The sequence below is a fragment of the Fundulus heteroclitus genome, chromosome 18, assembly GCF_011125445.2.
Source record: "Fundulus heteroclitus isolate FHET01 chromosome 18, MU-UCD_Fhet_4.1, whole genome shotgun sequence".
Taxonomy (NCBI): domain Eukaryota; kingdom Metazoa; phylum Chordata; class Actinopteri; order Cyprinodontiformes; family Fundulidae; genus Fundulus; species Fundulus heteroclitus.
Window position 1 is genome coordinate 14314611 of NC_046378.1, and position 22245 is coordinate 14336855.

General features: G+C 41.5%; 1 protein-coding gene across 2 annotated transcripts; it reads right to left on the minus strand.

Annotated features, from left to right (window-relative positions):
* Nucleotides 1-226: 226 nt before the first annotated feature.
* ypel2b (yippee-like 2b) lies at nucleotides 227-20099 on the minus strand. 2 transcript variants are annotated; one of them, XM_036149936.1, is made up of 5 exons: nucleotides 19912-20099; nucleotides 7690-7921; nucleotides 6796-6878; nucleotides 6454-6562; nucleotides 227-1651 (listed from the first exon to the last, which is right to left on the minus strand). In XM_036149936.1, exons 2-5 carry the CDS (start codon nucleotides 7804-7806, stop codon nucleotides 1562-1564), a joined length of 399 nt encoding a protein of 132 aa, XP_036005829.1. In that variant the 5' UTR covers nucleotides 7807-7921; nucleotides 19912-20099; the 3' UTR covers nucleotides 227-1561. The 2 variants fall into 2 exon arrangements, with proteins under 2 accessions (XP_036005829.1, XP_012714756.2); XM_012859302.3 differs by having other exon boundaries at nucleotides 6796-6839; nucleotides 19912-20097.
* Nucleotides 20100-22245: the final 2146 nt, after the last annotated feature.

A 22245-nucleotide genomic window follows, 5' to 3' on the forward strand; every position in this document is an offset into this window, starting at 1 on the left:
GTATGGAAATGGCCAGAACTAAATCTGTGGGCTCAGCTAAAGAGGGCTGCGGGCACGAGATGTCATGAAAGTACAAAACCAGATAGATTTAGGTAAAGTGGACAGATGTATACCAAGTCAAGATGTGGGATGCTCATAGACTCCTACCAAAGAGGACTAAATGCTAAAACTGAATCAGATGATGCTTCAATAAATTTTAAGCTTCATGTACGTACCGGGTGAGTAGATTAACTATTCAGCTTGTTTTCCAGTTGAATTGTTACATACATATTTCACAAGAAACGTGAAAAATATTTTGATAGATATATATTCCCCCATCAGGCATTTAAAGAGGCATGTGTAGTCTTTTGAGCGTCGCTGTTTAAGTGGCTCCAGTACGTTGCGTCGTCGTGTTGTTGTTGTTGTTTCTTTAAAGGACAGCTACCAAAGATCAGAGGAACAGCAGTTTCACATCACTGATCCCAGACAGAAAGAATCGGCTCTACAGTACATGCCTTTGTGGTCACGTGCCGTGTCATTAAAAAAGTCAATACTTTTGATTTAAAGTTAATCGTTGTTTGCACGGTGGCAGAGGGGGGCATGTTTGTAACAGATCACTAGAGCCGCTCTGCTCAAAAAAAAAAACCCTTGCAGAAATTCATCGCCTTTGCCCCAATAACGGCAGAGAGATGCTCACAGTGTTCACAAACGTTTAGGAACCCGGACCAAATTTGCCGTCTTGAGACGATCTCTCGCTACGTCTTTCTCTACGGCAATGCAACCGCAGACCCGAGACGTCGTACGTGGGAGGATCAGCGGTTCTCTTTAACTCGCTTAGGGGTTTTTGAAAGCCAGAGAAATGCTTTCGCTGCTGTGAGGGAACGTTCCTGGGAGCTTTCAGACCGAGCTCTCAATCTTTTTACCTCCTCGCCCCGCCCTGCATCACTGGCACGGCGGTGAAGGGATCCGTGTCAGAGGCCTTCGAAAGCGGCCGTTTAACTGGATTCAGATCTGCCACCGTGCCCGGTGAGAATCCTCTTACAGCCCATGTGTTTGGACCCCTCAGAGCCGGACCTGATCAGGACCCCCGGGTGGCACGGCCCCAATCAGCTGCACTCGCTACAATCATCTTAGTTCCCGCGTCCCGCCTTGTCATGTCGGGCACCCAGTGATCAGCTCTTCAACCTAGACTGCAGTAAGCTGCCGGCCCGAGCCCGCTGGACACCTTGCAGCCGCCGCCGCCATCTTTAGACACAGCAGAGGGAACGTTTTATAAAACTAAAACCAAAACGTGATATCTTGCCTCGTGAGCTGTAATATCAGTCCCCTAGTCCAGCTAGCTGGGTACAAGCTGGGATGTCTGGGACCTCGGTGTGTGGCGCGCGTGTGTGTACATCAAGAGGTGTGTCGTTAGCGAGGGATGGGCAGTAACTTACAGAGGTTAATGGTAAATCAGCCAAACCAAAGTCACACACTCACCCACCGCACACAATCACCCCCCCACCACCCCCTGACCCCCCTTTCCCATCCAGGGCCTGGCTTACTCCCCTACGATGTGGTCGTCACTCGGCATGCTTGCCCCTCAATCCCAGCCGTTGTCCTTGATCATGTGGGCCAGCTCGATGATGAACTTGCCCTCTTTATACTTCTGGCTGCTCTCGAAAGCGTGTTCCTGTGGGGAGCGGCAGAAGAAAGGAGACGGGGCGTCTCGTTTAGAGGAAAGAATCACGTCAGTCGGGACTGAAACAGCATGAAAACTTCCTATTTAAGCTGTAATTAAAAAAAATAAAACTTGACTGTCTCTGGGCTTTCAGCTGTGTGACAGATGCTTACATAAAAACTATATACACTTAACGCTGAAGACTCACTATTACAACACTCTGACAGAGGAGGATCACCATGCATCACGTTGACAGTAGGCTGGTTTTTTTATTTATTTTAACTGCGAATAATCTGCCAAAACCAAAGGCCCCGCAGGTTTGAAAATCACCACTGCAAAGGCTGCTGTGGCGTCTGCAGGCTGAAACATGCATTTCTCCCGGGAGTGTAGCTCAAAATTCCTCTAGAAATCTAGAGCCCTGCAGAAATATTCAGACCAAAACAAAGTAGTGAAGATGGTAACTGTGAGCTGAAAAAGAAAATAATGTTTTAACATTTTCTCTCTCCCCCCCCCCACCCCTGTGAATCAATGCTTTGTATAACCTCATTATGCTACAATTGAAGCTTTAGATATTTTGCATTCTGTCTGTCACCAGCTCCAGACTTGACAATTTAGCTAAAACTCGTTTTTAAAATAGCTCGAGCTCGCACAGATTGGATGGAAAGTGTGAGCAGCAAGTTTCAGGTATTGCAACTAAGTTTAGTTGTGGTCTTTGACTGGGCCATTCTAACACATTAATCAGCTTTGACCCATTGTCTTAGTTCTGACTTCTGAGGTAAGTGGAATGCAGTGAGTGTCCATTAACAGACCCAAAAACCATCCGCTATTCACTATAAGTCAAGTTTAGTCAAGTCAAGTTTATTTGTATAGCACATTTCTGCAGCAAGTGGTTTCAAAGTGCTTTACATCATAAAAACATCATAAACACATTGAAACGGTCACTGGTTGTGAGACCAGTAACAAACATTAAATTGTATCAGGTGAAAACATCAATACACATCAAATATGTTGGTCAACGTTCGTGTTATTATGGGTCAAAAGCAACTCTAAACAGGAGGGTTTTCAGTCTTGATTTAAATAATCTCAGTGTTTTGTTTGATTTGCAGTTTTCAGGAAGTTTGTTCCCAATTTGTGGAGCATAGGAACTAAATGCTGCTTCTCCATGTCTGGTTCTGGTTCTGGGTATGCAGAGTAGGCTGGAGCCAGAAGATCTGAGTGGTTCTGGAGGATTGATGCAGCAACAACAGGTCTTTAATGTATTTTGATGCTAAGCCATTCAGTGATTTATTAACTAACAGAAGTATTTTAAATTCTATTCTCTGAGCTACAGGGAGCCAGTGTAGAGACTTTAGAACGGGGTTGATGTGCTCCATCTCCTTGATTTTAGGGAGAACATGAGCCGCAGCTGCAGTTGTCTGATTGATTTTTTGGGTAGATCTATGAAAACACCATTGCAGTAATCAATGCGGCTAAAGATAAACACATGGACAAGTTTCTCTAGATCTCTTTGGGACATCAGTCCTTTAATCCTGGAAATGTTCTTTAGGCGATCGAAGGCTGGAAGGTTCAGGTCTGAGTCCATCACTATACCCAGATTTCGGGCCTGATCACTAGTTTGTAGTTGTAATAACTGAAGCTGTGTTCTGACTCTAGTTTGTTCCTCTTTAGGTCCAAAGATAATAACTTCAGTTTTGTTTCTGTTCAGCTGGAGAAAGTTTTGGCAAATCCATGCATAGATTTGTTCTAAGCATCCGTTCAGTGCATGGATGGGTTCAGAGTCACCTGGTGACATCGTAATATAGAGCTGAGTATCATCCGTGTAGTTTTAAGTGTCCAACATTCGTATACCAGAGGAGGTGGATGCAAATACTGTGCACACGTTCCTTTTTCTGTCTTTGACTGGTTTAGCTTTTGAGCTGCAGAGATGTGCTCTCGGATTTCTCCCTGCAGGGGTGCAGCGGATCAACCCTCACAGCCTCCCTGAACTGTCGCAGCCCTACATTTAGACCGCGGGACTTTGGCGGGTTCTGACAGGAATAGAAAGCTTTGAGAAGAGAAGCTGCTTTTAATGTCGGTTCACCCGGTGTTTAACGCACTCATAAGGAAAATATTTATTCTTAGGCCATAAGAAAGTTGAATTGAGTTCAGACTTGTAGCTGTGGGTGGTTAGGATGTGATCAAAGGAGCCTTCTCAAGGGGTCGAACAACAAGGACACTGTGTGTTTTAACCCTGTAAGGAAAGGGCCACTATAGTCTAAACTCTCCCCTCGCATGTTAAAAAGGTTCGCTGATGACAGCTGCACATATTTAGCTCTGCTGATATATGAAAAAGGCTAACATTAGTGAATCCGGTTCAGCTCACATACACGAGACCTAAATAACTCCTGCACTCAGGGAATACATGCTTTAACATGTCAGCTTAACACAAGCTTTACCCTGAATACACACGACAGAGTTCAGCCGCAACACTACGTAGTCAGTTTATAATTTGATTTTATGTCATTTTTGTTCGGCTGTTGCGTTGTATTGTTTTATCAGGCCGCACTAAAACTGAATTCATTTCCATGTTGTTTGTACCTAATTACTAATGGGCCTATTTTAATCTAAACTGGTCTTTCTTGATTGGTTTTGCTGATTATTGAGAGAAGTAGCTGTGTTTGTGTTTGTTTATCATTGCATCGTTAGAAGACTCCCTGAACTGATAGCTGCTCTTGTTTTTCTGAGCAATTATACCCCAAAGATTATATAATAATAAAAAAAAACCTGTTCAATAAACTTAATATCTGGACTTTAGCTGATGCTAACTTTAATTTCAGCCGATATCCCTGTTTGAAAATTGTTTAAAGTTTTAAACAGTCTCTCAGTTTTGCTGCTTTGCTTCTCTGAAGCCAAATTTTCTGTCGGTGGAATCTTTCAGAGCGCTCATTTAGTGATCTTTTACAGTTTTTCTTTGGACTTTGGATGCTTCGTCACACGTTTTCTCCCCTGTCCTTGTGCCTGACTCAGGAAGCATGAATCCTCGGTATGTGCTGCAACTGAGGAAAGTGGACTCTATCACTTGAAATGCTCTGGAACTGATGATGAAGAGGAGAGAACCGATTCGTACTGTTTGTGGATGTGGTGAAGATCCAGGAGGGTAGGTTAGGAATCATCGTTTGTTGGTTTCCAGATGAAGATGGTGCTTGCGGTGAGGCGTTGGAGGGCGGACAGGCAGGTGAGAGGTGTTGGTGGGTTCAGGGGAGCAGCAAGAGGAGTGGTGAGGAGATTAACTAAGGGATTTGAAGAATGAGTCCTTTCAAAAACCCTAAGGACTAGAGGGCTGTGGGCCGAGGTCCTAGAACCCACTCCTCTTAAGCTCTGATTTCCCATATAAAGGCCTAATTGACCTTTATATGGAGTCTTGTATCGGTTACAAAAAATGCAGGGCAGGAGTCTTAAACCCCGGTCCTCAGGACCCACTGCCCTGCGTGTTTTAGGTTTTTCCCTGCCTCCACATACCTACCTACATAAATGTGTGATTAAAAGGCCTCTGCAGCTCTCAATGGCTGCTGAGGAGGTCGTGCAATCATTTGATTCAGAGACACCTCGAAAACATGCAGGACAGCGGTCCTGGAAGGTCCCGGGCTGAAGACCCCCGATGAAGGTGTTCTGGTCACAAGAGACTAAATTGAACCTTTTAGTCTACATTAAAAGCATTACGTGTGGACAAGTTACACGTCACCCTGAACAAACAGTCTCCAAGGTGAAGTCTGGTGGTGGCAGCTCCATGCTGCGGGAAGGCTGGGGCGAGATTCACCTTTCAGCAGGACAGCAGCCCTCAACGTACGGCTAGAGCTCCAGTGAAGGAGTTTAAATCAAAGTGTGTTGATGGGCAAAGCTTAGACCTAAACCCATTTCAGAATCTGTGGCAGGACTTGAAAATCAATATTCATAACCAGCCAATCTGATGATGTTTGAGCTTTTTCTTTTTGCATAAACAGATATTTCAGTTTCTTGATGTGCAAAGGTGCTTGAAACGTACCCAAAATGTTTTACAGCTGCAATTACAGTGGAAAGGTGGTTCTACAAAGGATTGCCCACCGAATAAATGAATAAATAAACAATCTGGAGTTGTGAGGAAGTGGACCGAAAACGAGGGAGTAAGGTCAAAAGAGAAACTGGGAAAGACCTGAAGATCTATTTGTCAAGACCAGTTTGTCTTGAATGCAGAATCTAAACCAAGACAAAAAAAACACACTGCAAAAAGGGAACTAAAAGTAGGTAAAATCCTCCTGAAATTTGTGTATTTTTAATACATTTGAGGTGGTAAATCAGACATTTGCCAATGGAATAAGATTTTTCCACTTAAAATAAGAACAATTCATCCCCATCATCTTATTTCAAGTGCAGGATGTCTAATTATCTTTTTTTAGGGCTAGAAATTATCATTCCATTGGCAAAAAAAATCTTATTTAGCTGCTCAAATCAAGGAAACATATACAAATTTTAAGATAATTTAACTTTCTTTTAGTTCCCTTTTTGCAGTGCAGAACACGCTGTGTGAACCATTAGTCTCTGGTGATAAAAGAAATGAAACTCCCCTTACAGTACCAACCTGAATCCAGGAAAAATATGCGACAATAATCAAAGGGCACCTAGAAGACACATCTGACCTCCATCTGTCAGTTTGCAGCTGAGCTACAGCGTTGACCCTCAGAGGAAGGGCAGTCCAAAAATATTTGGGGTCCAAATAAAATCAGGTTATGCTATAAGAAAACCTTCCCCCGGTTTACCCTCCTCTAAACTTAGACTTGACGTCAGCCAAGGACACTCACGTATTTCCAGCCCAGAGTGGTCTTGCAGTTCTCGCAGTAGATATCCGCCACCGCATGCAGGCCTGTCAGCAGAACCCTCTCCTCCGCAGGGCCGCACCCAACGTTCACCCTGAGAGGCAGAGCGGAAACAAAGTGGTTAAAGAACACGGCCTCCGCCTGAAAACGGAGCTGTGATCATGATCCACAATCATCTAATGAGGAAGTTTATGTATTGTCAACCAAAGCAAAGCAGATCACTCGTCTGTTTTAACCCCAGCAAGAGCTTCCCAATAAATGCTTTTTTCTTCTTTTTTTTTTTCCCCAAAATGAATGAAAGGCGATTCTTTTTAGATGGGTACTCACACTGAGTTGAACAGGTAAGCTCTGCCCTGGCTGCCCTGGAACGACTGCAGAGAAGATAGTTGACAAGATGAGACAAACCGGTTCTTAAATAAAAAGGGGGAAAAAAAACAGCATAAAAATTTAACTTAAATAAAGGTTTAAGGGTTGTAACATTTGCAGAAAAACTTCACTGCAAAAACGGAACTAGAAATAAGTAAAATATTCTTTAAAATGAATGTATTTGTCCTTGATTTGAGCAGGTAAATAAGATGATTTGCCAATGGAATAAGATGTTTGCACTTAAAATAGGAACAATTCATCTTCATCATCTTATTTCAAGTGCAGGATGTCTAATTATCTTATTTTAGGGGTCAAAACACTCATTCCATTGGCAAATAGTCTTATTTACCTGCTCAAATCAAGGATAAATACACACATTTTAAGAACATTTTACTTATTTTTACATCCGTTTTTGCAGTGTTTAGATAAAACCCGAGGCCTTAGCAGATTCTTCTCCTATGTTTACGGACCAAAGCTGCGGTTGGAGAGGCTCGTTAAAATGTTTAGTGCAGCTCAGCGACAAGCGTCTGAACACAGGTGAGCGCGCCTTTGTTGTCGATTTATGAAAAAAAAAAAAAAAAAAAGTGCAGCCATAATCACTCTCCAGTTCGTAACGTGATCCGTCCATGTGCTGCAGCGTGGCTGTAGTGGGTAACACAGGCTCACAGGTGGAGAACCCTGCTGTTTATTGTTCTAATACATCATATATCTCTGAAATTTGCCTGAAATGACAACATCTTTATGAGCTCTGAACTCCGGCAGCTCTCTCCTTCTGAAAACACGGTGCAGTGACTCGTAGCTTTGCCAGACGAACCGCAGGAAGCGAGCGCCAGGGCTGCCCCCTCCCTTGCTTACCTTGGAGATGAGCTCGTCGTGGTTGGCCAGGTGAGCTCGACAGTGGATGCAGCTGTACGTCCGGTGGCAGCTCGGCAGGTACGCCTGGAACGTCTTGGAGCGCGTCATCCTGACCATGGGCGGTGTTGGCGGGCGGTGCAAGAAGGGACTGCCGGCCCAGGTCGGCTCACAGGGGAAGCACCGCAACACACAGGTGAGGGCCGTGGTGGGCGGTGGGTCGGGAGGTAAACACCTGGACGTGGGCGAGGAGAAGAAAAGAGCGGCTGAGGGGACACCTGGCTGTGGAGTAGACGGCGCTCTCTTAAATCGTATGCAGTGCCTTGCACAGGGGGGCAGAGAGCAACCATCTTCCCTGTTCCTGCTGAAGAGAAGCCTGCCCACAGCATGATGCTGCCACCACAATGTCCTCAGGGGGACGTTCAGCGTTAGTTTTCAGCCGCGCATGGTGACTTCCCACGTAGGCCAGTGAGTTTATTTTTGTTTGGCCTGTTGACTGTGTCTCCTATCTGGCTTATGGCATCCTGAGATGGCAAACGGGACACCTGTCCAGGTCTGTGTATTGCACCACTTGTCCCTCCTGAGCTGTGGATCTCTGCTGCTCCTCCACAGCTACCGTAAGTCTCTTGGCTGCTGTGAGCTTAGGTGGACAGCCATACATTGTGCCGGTTTCAGATCATGGATTGAACAGAAGCCCTTGTGAGGTGATGAAACACTAATGATCTCTGAAAAACCTCTGAAGCCTTCTCAGAACAGCTTTGTTTAGGGCACAGGTGTCAAACTCAAGGCCCGCAGGCCGAATCCAGCCCGTCAAGGTAAATTATCCGGCCCTCAAGAGCCAAAAAAATGGCACTTCATGTCATAAAGTAGAGGCATATATCCTTTTAAAGTGTATAAAGTGGCTAAAACTGTGCCTCCTGTAAGTGTAACTCACCCCAATAAGAACTTTTTTTGCAGATAAACTGTATAAATTGGGCCTAGGGTTGCTACTTTTATGTTACTGTGCATTTTTTATACTTCTATGTGAACTGGAATGAAATTATGAAATGAAAAGTATCGTCTATACACGTGCAACCGGCCCTTTTAGTGACTTCATGACGCCAAAGTGGCCCCATATAGAAATGAGTTTGACACCCCTGGTTTAGGGGTAACAGAGTGAAGGGGGGGCTGAAAAGAAATGAGTGTTCCCAAAGGATCTGAATTGTGACTTTTATGCTACAGATAAACATTAGATTTAAAAGTCAAAGTGACAGTTCTTATTTATCTTTGGATCATCTCTCAGTCGCCTCGGACATTGATAGTATATCAACATATCCTGCCATTATTAGCAGAAAATCAGCTATCGTTGCCACACTTGGTGCGAAGCTGGCACTTTAAACTACAGCACGATCTTTCACTGCGCAGAGGCGAGGCAACGGACCGACTTCACACTGTGTGCTAAAGTCTGCGAGGCTGCGAGGATAATCTGCTTATCTTAGCACGACTGCAAGGATCATGCTCCGCTCCCTCCACGATACCCGAAGGGATCGAGCCTTTAAAACACTTGCTGCTGGTCTGGTGATTTAGCAGATTAGTGAGCCGGCATGGGAAGTCGTCCCGTGGGTCAGGCGTAGATTCAGACGACCCGTACTTGAGAGGCTGTACGGCTGGCAGCTCGAGCTTTAAACTCAGGCAGCGCCAGAATACAGTAGAGGGATACACACAGATGGTATCTGTGGCTCTGAGGCTACAGAGCTCCTGTCGCTCACACATATATAATCTTGTTTTTTTCCCCCCCTTGGGCTTAGCTTCTGGAGTTTCTGCAAAGCCTTAGTAAAAAATAACACATGCATCACTTTATTTTGAGTAAATGGAGTTGTTTCTCTCCAGTGCTGTGTAATTCTCAGCTTAGCAGCTTGACGCTGATGAGCTGATCACCTTTCCAGCCTGCTGTACCACCCGTCTCCTCTCCCCTCCTGTCTGCGTTTACAGAAGCATCTGGAAAAGCTCATAAAATACTGATTGGGGAGCCAGAGGCCTCCGGTGAGCACAGGACAAACAAGAGAGGGGGGGGGCCTGCACTGCGGCACGATTGTTTTTTTAGAGTCTGATGAAGGCTGATAAAGGCTTCGGGGCTGATGGGAAGGACCGCTGCAGATAAATAAATAAAGCATTGAGACGAGCCCTTGTTTTCTTCTCCTCTGACTTGGTGCCAGCAGCGTGGGATCAGGGCACAAAGACACATTACAGTCGTCACAGCTGACCCCCCCCCCCCACACACACACACACACACAGACTGACGTTTAACCAGGAGCATGCTCTATCCTCTCAGTCATTTCAGGACAAAGGCATCTGAGATCTGATGAAAATGTTGATTCCAGCCAATCAGAACCAACACACTGTCCCCGTACAGTAAGTTATATAATGGGTTAAATGTAAAAATGTCTCCCTTTGTTAGACTGTTTTAAAACCAATGCAAATATTTTCAGAGATTTTCCCTTGGGACTCTGAGTGGGTGTGATGTGATGGAGACATCATTCAGTGAATACAAGAATAAAGAACATTTAGCCAGTGTTGGTCTAGAACAGGCGTCTTGAGACCCTCCACTGTATTTCTTAATAACTTTGGCCTAAAATACAAAAGAACTGAGAATTGTTTTGAAATATAAAGATACCCAAATAAGGGTGTTTCCATACCATACATGCATAACATATCCACAAAGAAAGAGACTAGAAGTGGACTGAATATACTTTTTTGGAAACAGGTTACAACCTGTCTACTTTTGTGACTTCATTTTGAATGGCTCATTGAAAAACGTGTATGAAATCTAAAAAGAAAACCTAATTTTCCGTTTTTTGTTTTAAAAATATAAACAAATATCTTATAATGGATGTCACAAAAACAAGGGATTGTGATTTGAAAATTCAGCTGCTTTTGGGTTGTAAAGGTTGCTGATCCAGAACATGGCAAACAGAATGAATTTTTATGGTATTTTCTAATCCTGCTGACCACTCGAAGCGCTTTCCACTAGAGCATCAAGGCACACATCAGTTAGTGCCTTGCCCAGGGTCACATTAGCACGTGGCAGGAGGAAGCTGGAATTGAACCCACAACTTTCAGTTTGAAGACAATTACAGTCGCTATATGGCAAGCCGTTTTAACATAAATTCGGTTTCGTCTGACTATCCGTAATTACATTCCAGATATCTTAAAATGCATTTTGACTAGACAAAACTACATTTTGACTATCCAGAATGGTAATTTAAGATATCTTTATTTACATTCTGACAAGGAAAAATAATAATTCAAGATATCTTCAATTACATTTTGACTAGTCAAAATTCCTTTCAAGATATCTCAAATTACGTCACCGGATTCGTCATTGAAAGCGTCACACATCCGTAGTTGTAATTTAAGATATCTCGAACGTAATTATGACTAGTCAGAATTACAATTTAAGATATCTGAAATAAGACATTGCGTGTAAGCCCCTTATTGGCTGTAAACTGCCCAAAGCTGCCTAAACATTCAATGGCGCTGGCTGTTTTCGACATAATTGTAAGAAAATGCCACAATATAGAAAGAGCTTTTTCAGTATGGGATATGCAGAGAGGGCGAAAATAGTATACTTGAAGAATGCTTAAGAAATTTGCAAATAATTTCGGATTTACTTGCTGCCGACGCACACAATGCACTGAAAAACGGCTTAAGGAAGCTGAAAGCGCTACTATCGACTCATGTCCAAGCTGGAAATAAGGAATATTCTTCAGCCCGGGCCAGTTCAGTTAATAACTAGATGCAGTTTTTATACTGTGGTAAAGCATCTGCCTCTTGGGAATCATGGTAAAGCCAGCTAGCTCTTGATTTTGACATGCTAGACGGCACAAGGCATTATAGCACCCTCCTTTAGCTCCTCTGAAAACAAAAGCGCACGCCTCCGGTTCCTGTGTGATGATATATGGCAAGCCGTTTCGTAATTCAAGATATCAGTAACGTCATTTTGACTAGTCAGAATGTCAATTTAAGATATCTTAAATGGAAAAGCTGAATAATTTAAGATATCTCTAATTCATTTAGAGATATCTTAAAAGGAATTTTGACTAGTCAAAATTACAATTCAAGATATCTTAAATTTAGTTTTTACTAGTCAAAACTACATTTCGCCTATCCAAAAATACATTTAAGATATCTTGAATTATGGTGGCATTTGAGATATCTTTAATTAGAATTATGACTAGTGAAAACTAAATTTAAGATATCTTGAACTGTAATTTTGACTAGTCGTAATTTAATTGTAGATATCTGAAATGGGTATTTCAGATAGTCAGTTATTCATTCGAGATATCTTGAATTGACGTTTCCATACAACTCAATGGAAAATCTGATGTCATTTTGACTAGTCAGAATGTAATTAGAGATATCTGGAATAGGTATTTTGACTAGTCAAAATACAATTAGAGATATCTTAAATTGCTAAAACATCTAGTCATAAAACAATTTGAGATATCTCGAATGTAAGGGCGGTAAAACCGAATTTATGTTAAAACGGCTTGCCATAGTCGCCAAAGAGGATCCTTATCAATTTAAGTAAAGGTTGAAAGATAAAAAAGGTTTCTGAATACATTGCCAAACACTGTATGGATTCCTTATAGCAGAGAAATTATGTTACAGTCAGTATCTGTGAGTATGTTGACCCCCCCCCCCCCCCCCCCCCAGTGCATCATGATAGTGTAATGCTCCCTTGTGGGGCAATATTTACCAGCATTACTGCATTATTGCGCTGCATATCACATATCCTCCCGAGGCTCATGCATATGTGGAAGTACGCTGGTGTTTCAGAAAAAAACAACAATTTCCTGACAGCCATGGCCAAGTGTTGGTGTATGTCAGCAGGTTTGGATGAAACATTATAGTCTCTCTGAATGCATGCATATGAAGTAACAGCAAGTGCTTACGCAACTTAAAAAGGCCAGAGACGAGGCTTTCTTCCATTGCATATTATCAATTGATAGGTGTTTTTGGAGTTACATGTTCATAACAACGCTCAAATCTTACAAATAATGTATGTTTTTTTTTTATTTATTACGTAACGTGTTTCCACTGGGTGAATTTGATCCCCATTTGAGAAGGATGGCTCTTCCGACACCTTAGGACCCTGGATCATTGATGGTTCTCGGTCAAATGGTTCCCCAGGGCCCCACCCTTAGTGCTAGAAAACTGTCTTTGTTCACTAGATTAAAGGTTTCTCTAACCAAAACTCCGTTTTACGGAATCTGAGAGCCTAAAACTACAAGAAAATGCTCCTTTTTGTGTTTTAACAAACAGAACAAATAATGAATCTCTTGTTTTAAAGAATCTCCGATCCCTGCGGATTAAAACACTTCATGTCTGACCGGTCTAAGTGTTTTAGATTTTGAACGGGAGATTATGAAATATAACTCAGAAGCAGCACTTAAAGATATCAACATATAGGAATCTAGAAAACCAGAAACCAACCCCAGATCTGTCGCCAACGGTGTTCTGGCACTGAATCTCCAAACAACGCAGGCAGATTCATAGATACTTTACTTTGAATGATTCGTTGTCAAAGAGGGTACGAAACGTCCTCCGCAGGTACAATTTGAAGCATGATGTGTCGCGACACTTGGCTTCTTTTCATACCTGGGAAAAAGTTTTTAAACAAACTGCAAAAGTCTGAAATGGCCCCTTAAATTCCTTTGAATCTAAATGGAAGGGGAACAAGCCCAAACCGTGACACTCCCACCGCACTGTACGAGTTTCATGATAAATGTGTCCTTTCTCCAAACTGCTGCTTCCTGTTTTTAAAATTTAGGAAAATAAAGCAATGTTTCTTTTTGTGCTTGTTGTTGCTCAGTGTTACGCAGAATCATAAAAGGCCTTCGCTTTTCCATTGTTACCCCAGATTCCTCGGTGAGCTCACAGAGCACGCCGCATCTCAGACCGATCGATGTTGGTCCACCGTTCTCGAGGGTATCAAGGGTTTTGACTTTCCACCACTCACAGACTGGCTGTGGCTGACAGCAGATTGGTGGAGTCCTATTTTTAGAGGAATGGCTTTCTAACGTCTTCCAGCCTGGTCAGCGAAAACTGTTCTTCCTCTGACGTCTTTAGACTTTAAAATGCTCTTCGGGTAAAACACGGCACCTCATCACATGGTCCTATGGATTAAATGGTACATACTATTCTTTAAATATATTTCGATGTTAATTTATCACTGATTTTACTTAGGGAATGCATGAACATGTACAAGAGCTTTGGGTTAACACAGCAACTTTGCTCTTCGTTTTCAGAAAATATCTAAACATTTTCAACTTTGGTTGAAGAATCAGCAAGTCTCTGTTCTCGAGATCCTCTTCGGATAAAAAAAACTATACAAGAAAAATGATGATGATGGTGGAGGAGATTAAAAATCATACCTATGAATAAATAAAAAACATGTTTAAGCAATGCTGTGTTTTGATGCTTCTGTGTTTTCCTCGCACCTTGTTCATTTTAACTTAGGGGTAAACCCAATCAATCAAAATCAGGGTAACGGCTCTGCTGCAAGAAAGTTATGAGCCGCTTCCCCTGTTAGCAGAGCTGCAGACTTCGACTTGATGACTTGACTCCAGTCACTGATTTTACGGCTTGAGACTTGACTTGGACTTGAACATCTTTACTTAAAGTGACTTGATGCTCTCATTAAAGTCAAAAACTGCGTTTTTAACCAGCTTCTATCCGAGCTGCAAACAAGCAAAAGGTAAAGCACTCCCTGAGCAAGTTGACAATCCATTGCAGGGTTGAAAACCTTAAAGCAAGACATTAAAAATTAATAAAAAGTATTTTTTTTAGATGCTTTGTGACATTTAAACATTTTTACTTTTTAATTCTTTTGTATGAGTAGCAGCTCAATAGGACTTGTTAATCACTTGAAATTTAAACCATAGGACTTACTCTTGACTTGTGGCTCGATTAGAGACCTTACCACAAAGACTTGAGACTAGTTTGTGACCTGGGAAGTAATGACTTGGTCCCACCTCTATTGTTTAGTGGGTCAGAAACTGAAAAGTTCAGAAATCACCGCTAAACTGCTGCAACCGCAAGTTGCATTTGATAAACTTAATTTAATTTATATTAATATACACTATTATCAGGGCTAAACTGAAGTTGTACAAGGCACTGAGCATGTTTTCATGTATTCAAAAGAGAAAAGCAATAATTACTACTGGCGCAAAAATAATACATCATAGAGGTAAAATAGCATTCTTAAACATTTTCCAAATGTGTTTTTTGCAACTAGAAATATCTCTTTATGTATCTTGTAAACAAAGAAGAAGTCTAGAGGTTACCTTTCAGTCAGCTGACTGGTAGCAACAGGTGGGGGAGGGGTAGTCATTTCCACACACAGAGACACAAGCAAAAATGTTAAACATATTTAGAGGTAGTTCTCTAGCCATTCACGCGCAAAATATCTTTTGGCTCTTTATGGAGCTTATTCTTTAGAATAATAAGTTGATATCTGCCTGGTGATTAGTTGGGCTGTATGCTCAGGTAGTCTGAAGTCAGCTGCTCAATAGACATGCAGCTCCTAGCTTTTATTTGGTCCACAGTGGTATATCACATACACACAGAATTTGTCAAAATAGTAATTATAGAAATCGTAATTAGTCAAGAAAAGCCATTTAAGAAAGGCCTGATCGCTGATACTCTTTTAAGACCAGCTGCAGTCTGCGGTTGACCCCAGCTTAGACCCAAACAGCAGAAATTGTTTAATTAGCATTAGAATAAGGGTCTGTTAACTAATGCTACGTTCTTACTGCAAGTAATTGCGACTCAAATCTGATCTTTTTTCCCATATGCGGCCCATTTTTGTCTTTCATGCCAGTGTGAACGACCAAATTCCGATCTTTTTGCCCCAAAAAAATCCTATTTGTATCAATTGAGGTACGCTCACACTACAGGTCTTGATGCTCAATTCTGATTTTTTGCTGAACCTTTTTTTCTTTTTAATGCAACCGCCATCACTCTTATATCTGAACCGTTAAAGACCGCAAAGCAACCCACATGCGCAGATAACAGAAGGAGACGTCGCACAGCAGCGCACTGTTTATGGAAGTAATGGTGAATGTAGTTGTTTCTACAAGTTTTCAATAAAGTTTTATTGAAACTTTTGTTCGAAAAAAAAACTCGAAAAAAACAAAAAACAGATACCAGCCGGCATCTCTCCTTATTTTTATTAGAAAGCTGTTGCGCAATGGGAGCCGACAATATTAAGAGCACATCATAGCCAGACTAAATAAGGTAAGAAGAAGGCAGCACAGCTATTAACAACGGTGTTTTATGTAGCGCTAACTGCTACTGCTGTGTGTGGATGTGTAGTTTGAGCTAGGAGAGTGACTTGAAAGATGGATAAAATGCAACATGACCGTTCAGCCTGCGAATGCTTAGAAAAATATCTGATACGTATCTGAATTAGTATCACATATGGAAGCGGCACAAGTCAGATTTTTTGCGGGGTGAAAAGATCGGAATTGGGCTGTTTCACGCTGCCGTGAAAAAGATCGGATTTAGTTCGCATTTCCCTGCAGTGTGAACCTAGCCTTACATATGTGATACTAAATTGGATACCTATGTGTTATGTTTCAATATCTGATATGTCTGAACGGTCATGTCACATTTCATCCGTCTTTTACGTCACTGTCCTGGCTCCCACTACACATCCACACAGACCTAGCAGCAGCGGTCACAGCCCCACAAAAGACCGCTGTTAATAGCTAAGCTGTTTTCCTCTTCTTATTATGACGTGGTCGTGATATTGTCGGCTCCCATTACTCAGCAACGCCGGTATCTGTGATTAAGTTTTGTTTTTTATTAAACTTTATTGAACATTTCTAGTAACAATTACATCCGTCATTACTTCTGGAAACATTGCGCTGCTGTGTGATGCCTTCTTCTGTTATCTGTGGATGCAGGTTACCTTTGGGGACTACTACACAAAAAAATAAGTTTTTACAATTTAAGCAAAAATATATATATATCTGAATTGAGCATTAGGATCTGCAGTATGATCGTAGCCTAGCTTTCAAATGACTCTTTTCTTTAGTATGTATACATCTGATAATAAACATATCACATCTGAATTTGACCCCTCTCAAGAACTTAAGCAGTTGCAAAGTTTGATTATACCTGAGGCCGGCTCTGATGATCACAGTTTTTCATCTCTCAAATCTTAATATGACAAATAAAGGATGTCAAATACTAAGTAGAAAACCATAAAGAAGGCATGGAGGCACACAGAACAGAAACCAAGCCTTCAACCTGTTTCAACTTGAATAAAATGCTGTTTTCACCTTTTCAAACGAATCCGATTAGTTTCATAAAACAGAGAACAACCAAACCTCTTAGGTGAGATGAAACGGGTAAAAAATGTTTTGTAAAGCTGTTCGTTTGGAGGGACAACGCTGATGCACTGCAAGACGCAGACGCAAAGAGCTGCTCTGAACAAAAAAAACATAAAAACAAACGAACTCTGACAGGAAAACAAATCGCATAAACGATCAGATGACTTGCAGCTCTCGGACAGGGTGAAAAATCAAGTTAGCCAAATAAGTAATCACAGTCTGTTGAATGTTTTGCATCACTTTCAGCCTGCCTGCCTCTGTCTTTACTTCATCAGTCTCTGTCCCTTGCAGCCTGTTTGCATATTCATTATTTTTCCCTGCTGCCTCTCTGTCTTTTCATGCGGCAGGTTGTTCGAGGTCAGCGAGCCGTCCGTTCTGGTCATTTCTGAGTGTCATCACAAAAAAGGGCTACGTGCCACGAGTCCCACAAACCAAAAAAAAAAAAAAAAAAAGAAGAGCCGTTGCATACCAACAACGACAAAAAAAAAAAAAAAAAGGTTACGTAACGCACTGATGCTGCAGATGCCGCTTTTTGACAATGATCCCAAACAGAAGAAAAAAGACTGAGGGCAAATAAATCTGCTGAGTCCTCCATGAGCCGCACATCCTACGCTGGTCGGACATGATTTGTGCACATGATGTGCTTTTCTTCCTGCTTTCTGTTCACTGTTACAGCCACGGCAGCGGCGAACAGCAGCATGACATCACTGACTCCGCTCCCAGCTCGCATCAAATCTCACTGATGAAGGGATGCTCCCGTTTCTACTCCTCCTCAGGCCTCATTTTGTTGTGAGGTGGCTGATCAGAAGAAAACAGATCATAACCTGTCGAAATGACTCGGGTTTGTTTAATTATGCAGCGTTTTGGGGAGTGGCCCAGTGGTAGATCACACGCAGACTTGTGCAACTTTTCTCTGTGCATAGAAGCAAGAGATCACCTTTCAGGACTTGCAGCTCATCTTCGACCCCCCTCCCAATATCGACCCCTCACTGACGTGGTCGCTGGCTATCTGCCTGCATGCTCTGCAATTTAAAGTAGATCACAAGGAGTAGAAAGCTGCTGACCGAGTGAATCCACTTCACAGGGCTTAACTTCTTAAAAACATCTCACTATACCTAAATGGGCTTCACTTATTTATTTATACAGCAGTGCTTCTCATTATGAGAAGTAAATGCTGCAGTTTACATCTTTACATACTTTTTTTAAACAGTAAAACTGGACTTTGTGCTTTTCCAGCTCTTTACTATGTCACAAAGGAAGAAAAAAAATAACACTTTCCATCAGCAATGCATAGTTTGTCGCAGGTTGCAGCTGGAAAAATGAGCAGAAAAGTCTCCCTGCAGGCAGAATTCAGAGGAGGAAAGCGGTGGTTTGTCACCCACCCTTGCCACCAAATACAACGTGGCCTTTGCTACAAGACCCAGTGGGAGCCAAAGTAAAAAATGAAAAATAAAAATAACTGCACTGCTGACAACCACTATCTAATAATAAGTCCGTCTGACATCCAACGATGCTTCACAACCTCCTTTAGTGAATATGTTGATACAAGGTTTGGAAGCACTGAGAAGTACGCCTACATCAAGATTTTTATCTAGTGATTAATAATGATGTTGGCTTTAACTTCGCATATAATGACAGCATGCAATCTTTTCTGGGGGTTGTTTTTGTACAGAAAAGATTAGATTTAAATAAATTCTGAGCCCAGGAAACTGGGACTTAAAACCTTCGAACTGAAAGAGGGTGTTCTTTTTTGTGTATTGTGTGTCTTAATTTAGAAAAGAAATATAATATAATATAATAAAATAAAAGGCATTTTACTTCTAATGAAATATAAGATAGATATCAGGTATTTCAACGTTGTACGCTACAGATAAAGCATTTAGAAAATCAAGCTCTGCAAGGGGAAAGGATTAGACTTGTTTTAGTCCTGTTAATAACACAATCATTCCATTGGGGAAAAAAATAATAAAATCTTGTTTTTAAACTCACACTGTGGCTTCCCTGTGAAAAACGCATGTCTGCCTCGCTTTTTTCCTTTTTTTTTTATAAATGTAAAATGTTTGAATTATAGGGGGAAGCAAACAACCCGTGATTACAGGGGTTAAAAATGAAACATGTCCCCTCCCGGATGTGTCTTATGGACACGCGTGGACACGCGTGGACGCACAGAGACGCGCCCCTGGTTGGTTTACAGTATAAACGTGTAACTACTGGTGTGAATCAGGTCACAGGCGCACTTTATCTGGGGCAGAACTACAGCCTCCACAGATGGCGGGGATGCCTCACCTCACACACACACACACACACACACACACACACACACACACACACACACACACACACACACACACACACACACACACACACACACACACACACACACACACACACACACACACTGCTGCCTCTGAGGACAGTCCGCAATGATTTTGACAGGTGACTGCCGTCAGCAGTCACGTGACCTGATTCTTTGATCACCCGCATCGATCCCGCTGACGTTTACTGCCAGGATGGTGGCGCTATACGTGCAGGACTGCCAGCAGGCGTTTTCATTAGGAGAAAAAAACAAAAAAAACAACAAAAACAAACACAGTGTTATCCTAGGAATAGAGAATATGTCAGCATCCCCTCCATTATGAGGAAAGTCCTTCGGCAAAAAGCTGATATGACACTTATGCAATGTGCGAAACTTGAAACGTTGCAGCAAATGTTGCCTGAAGTAGAGAGGACACCTTAGTGGAGGAAATCGCTCCCCGAGTAAGCCTCAGAGATATGAAAACAGTGCGCAACAGCAACAACAACAACCAAAAAAAATGCACCACCACTGGGAGAAATTTACACATACCTTTGAGGGGGGCAAAAAACACGTCTCTCCGCGTAGCCTGAAGAAAATGTCGCACTTCCTCGTTTCCCTGTTGGCGGTGCCAATCCTAAAAGCTCTTTCGCATTCCTTCCCCGGGCAAATATCCTCCGCTCTCCGGCCCTGGCAAGTCCTGCAGAGACGCAATGTTTTGACGCGCAGCGGTGCCCAGCAGAGTTTAGCGAGAGACGGACAAAGAGTGGCGAGACGCACAGCCGGAGCGAGATGGCTCACTCCGCACAGATTCCGCGTTTGTAGTTTTAACATAAAAAAAATAATTTTTTGAGTCATTGAGTTTCAGGCAAAATTAAATGGTAAAATGCAGTTATTATTATTATTACTGTAGTACCAGAAGATATGTTATTAAATTCACAAAAAAAGTGTTTATTTCTCTCTTTTCTAGAGATTCAAATGTCTTGCTTCTCTGAACCCTCTTCTATAAAAACAGAAAACAGATTAGTTAGATGAAACTTCAATGTTGTAAACTATAAAGACACTAAGAAAAGTTTATGCTTTTTATATATAACACTTCACAATAATTAAAAAAATAGTACAAAGAAATGCCAAATTTTCGTTTGATATAAAGACTCAAACTTTATATCTATGCAACCTCCCTGTTTTGACTACAGTCATTCAAGAACTCTGTTCCTAAAAGACTTAACTATACTGCATCTCACAGATGCACTTTAATGCAAGTAAACAGATTGTGTTTTATCTTTGATAAATAATTTATTTGCTAAGAAGCACAAACAATTGACTTTTTATAATTTCTACAGTGACAAAAGTGGTTTGGTTTAATCTGAACGATTTCACGGTACTGTCAAAATTAGAAGAAAACACTTTTGTCATTTCAACTTTTGCCGTGAAATAGCATTCCAGCCTTTTTAAGTTTATTCCTGGCATTTTTAGAATAATTTATGAAGCGGCAAATAAGTGGCAAACAGTCTTCCATATTTTACCTAATGTCATACTATTTTTGTATTTGTTGCAGTAACCAGGTCTGGTAATCCAACATAATACACTGTACTATGTTTCCCATAAGGTTTTTATTTTAGGATTTATTAAGTTTGTTTATGTAGAAGGTTGAACAAAACGTTAACTATCTTGGGTTGACGCTCTTTGGCTTGATTTAAGTGTGTGTGGGTCTCTTTCTGTGCGGGTTAAATGACAAGCATATCAGCCAATCAGCAAACCGCTAAGGCATAGCAACATGGCTCCTATTGGCTGAGAGCAGATGAGGGTACCCAATAATATTCCCAGAACGTTGAATTTCTCTGAAAAGTATTTAACCAGATTGTGGTTTTTGCGCTTTAGCATAATTACATCAGAGTTAAACAAATGAGGTGGATTTTTTCCATTGTTTCTCATATAATAGATTTAAAACGTCTCAGTTAATTGTTCTCGTGAAATATCCTGCGTTTTATCCTTTGTTAATCGCACGAGTCGACAGCGCCCCCTCCTGTCGGTGTACCAGATTCCTCCCAGTTACATGCTGACCTTTTTTTATTTCTTTTTTTTAAAAATAGTATTAAAACTCCTCTTAATGAATGATGCAAGAGCACGAATAAATTAAGCAATACAGGTTGTATTGATGTGGATTAAAATGTTCTTTTTTAATCAATGAAATGTTATACAGGATATGGGATTAAGCTTTAGAAAAATCCAAGCAGCCAGGTCCCACAAAGTGATTCTGAGCAACATATTTTATGAAGCATACAGAATAAAGGAACACAGAGTACAGCACGATAATCTCATATTCATGGGACTGGTGAATCAAGTAAAGCAACAAAAAAAATCCCATAGTACATTCAATCAATACTACATTCATTAAAGACCATCATCACATGGTCCAATGCATGGATCAGAAAATATCATTGGTAGATGTGTAATAACCCCGTTACACCCTCCTTACAACAGGAGTATGTGGTGCCTGGGCATCATTGTCTTGCAGTTTTTAATACATTTCATCTTAAAATAACAGCAGGGAAATTAAACATCCAAATGCACCATTTAGCTCTACTGGGCTGATATATCATGTAAAGATAAAAAAAAAAAAGATATGATTTAAATATGTTTACCGTCACACGGACACAAGAGAGGATAAAGATTCTTAAATTGTGCAAAACTCTTTTCTGAAATTACAGATGAGCAACATATTCGCTTGATTCAAGGAAAATAAACTCTAGATTCACATTTGTACACATTAGAACACAACACGACCAACAAATAGTTGTCAGTACAGCACAGCGAACAATAAAAATGTTTTTGCGTCTTTCAGGTTTCCTGCTCATGTAACACAGTGGGTCTTTTAAGCTGAAA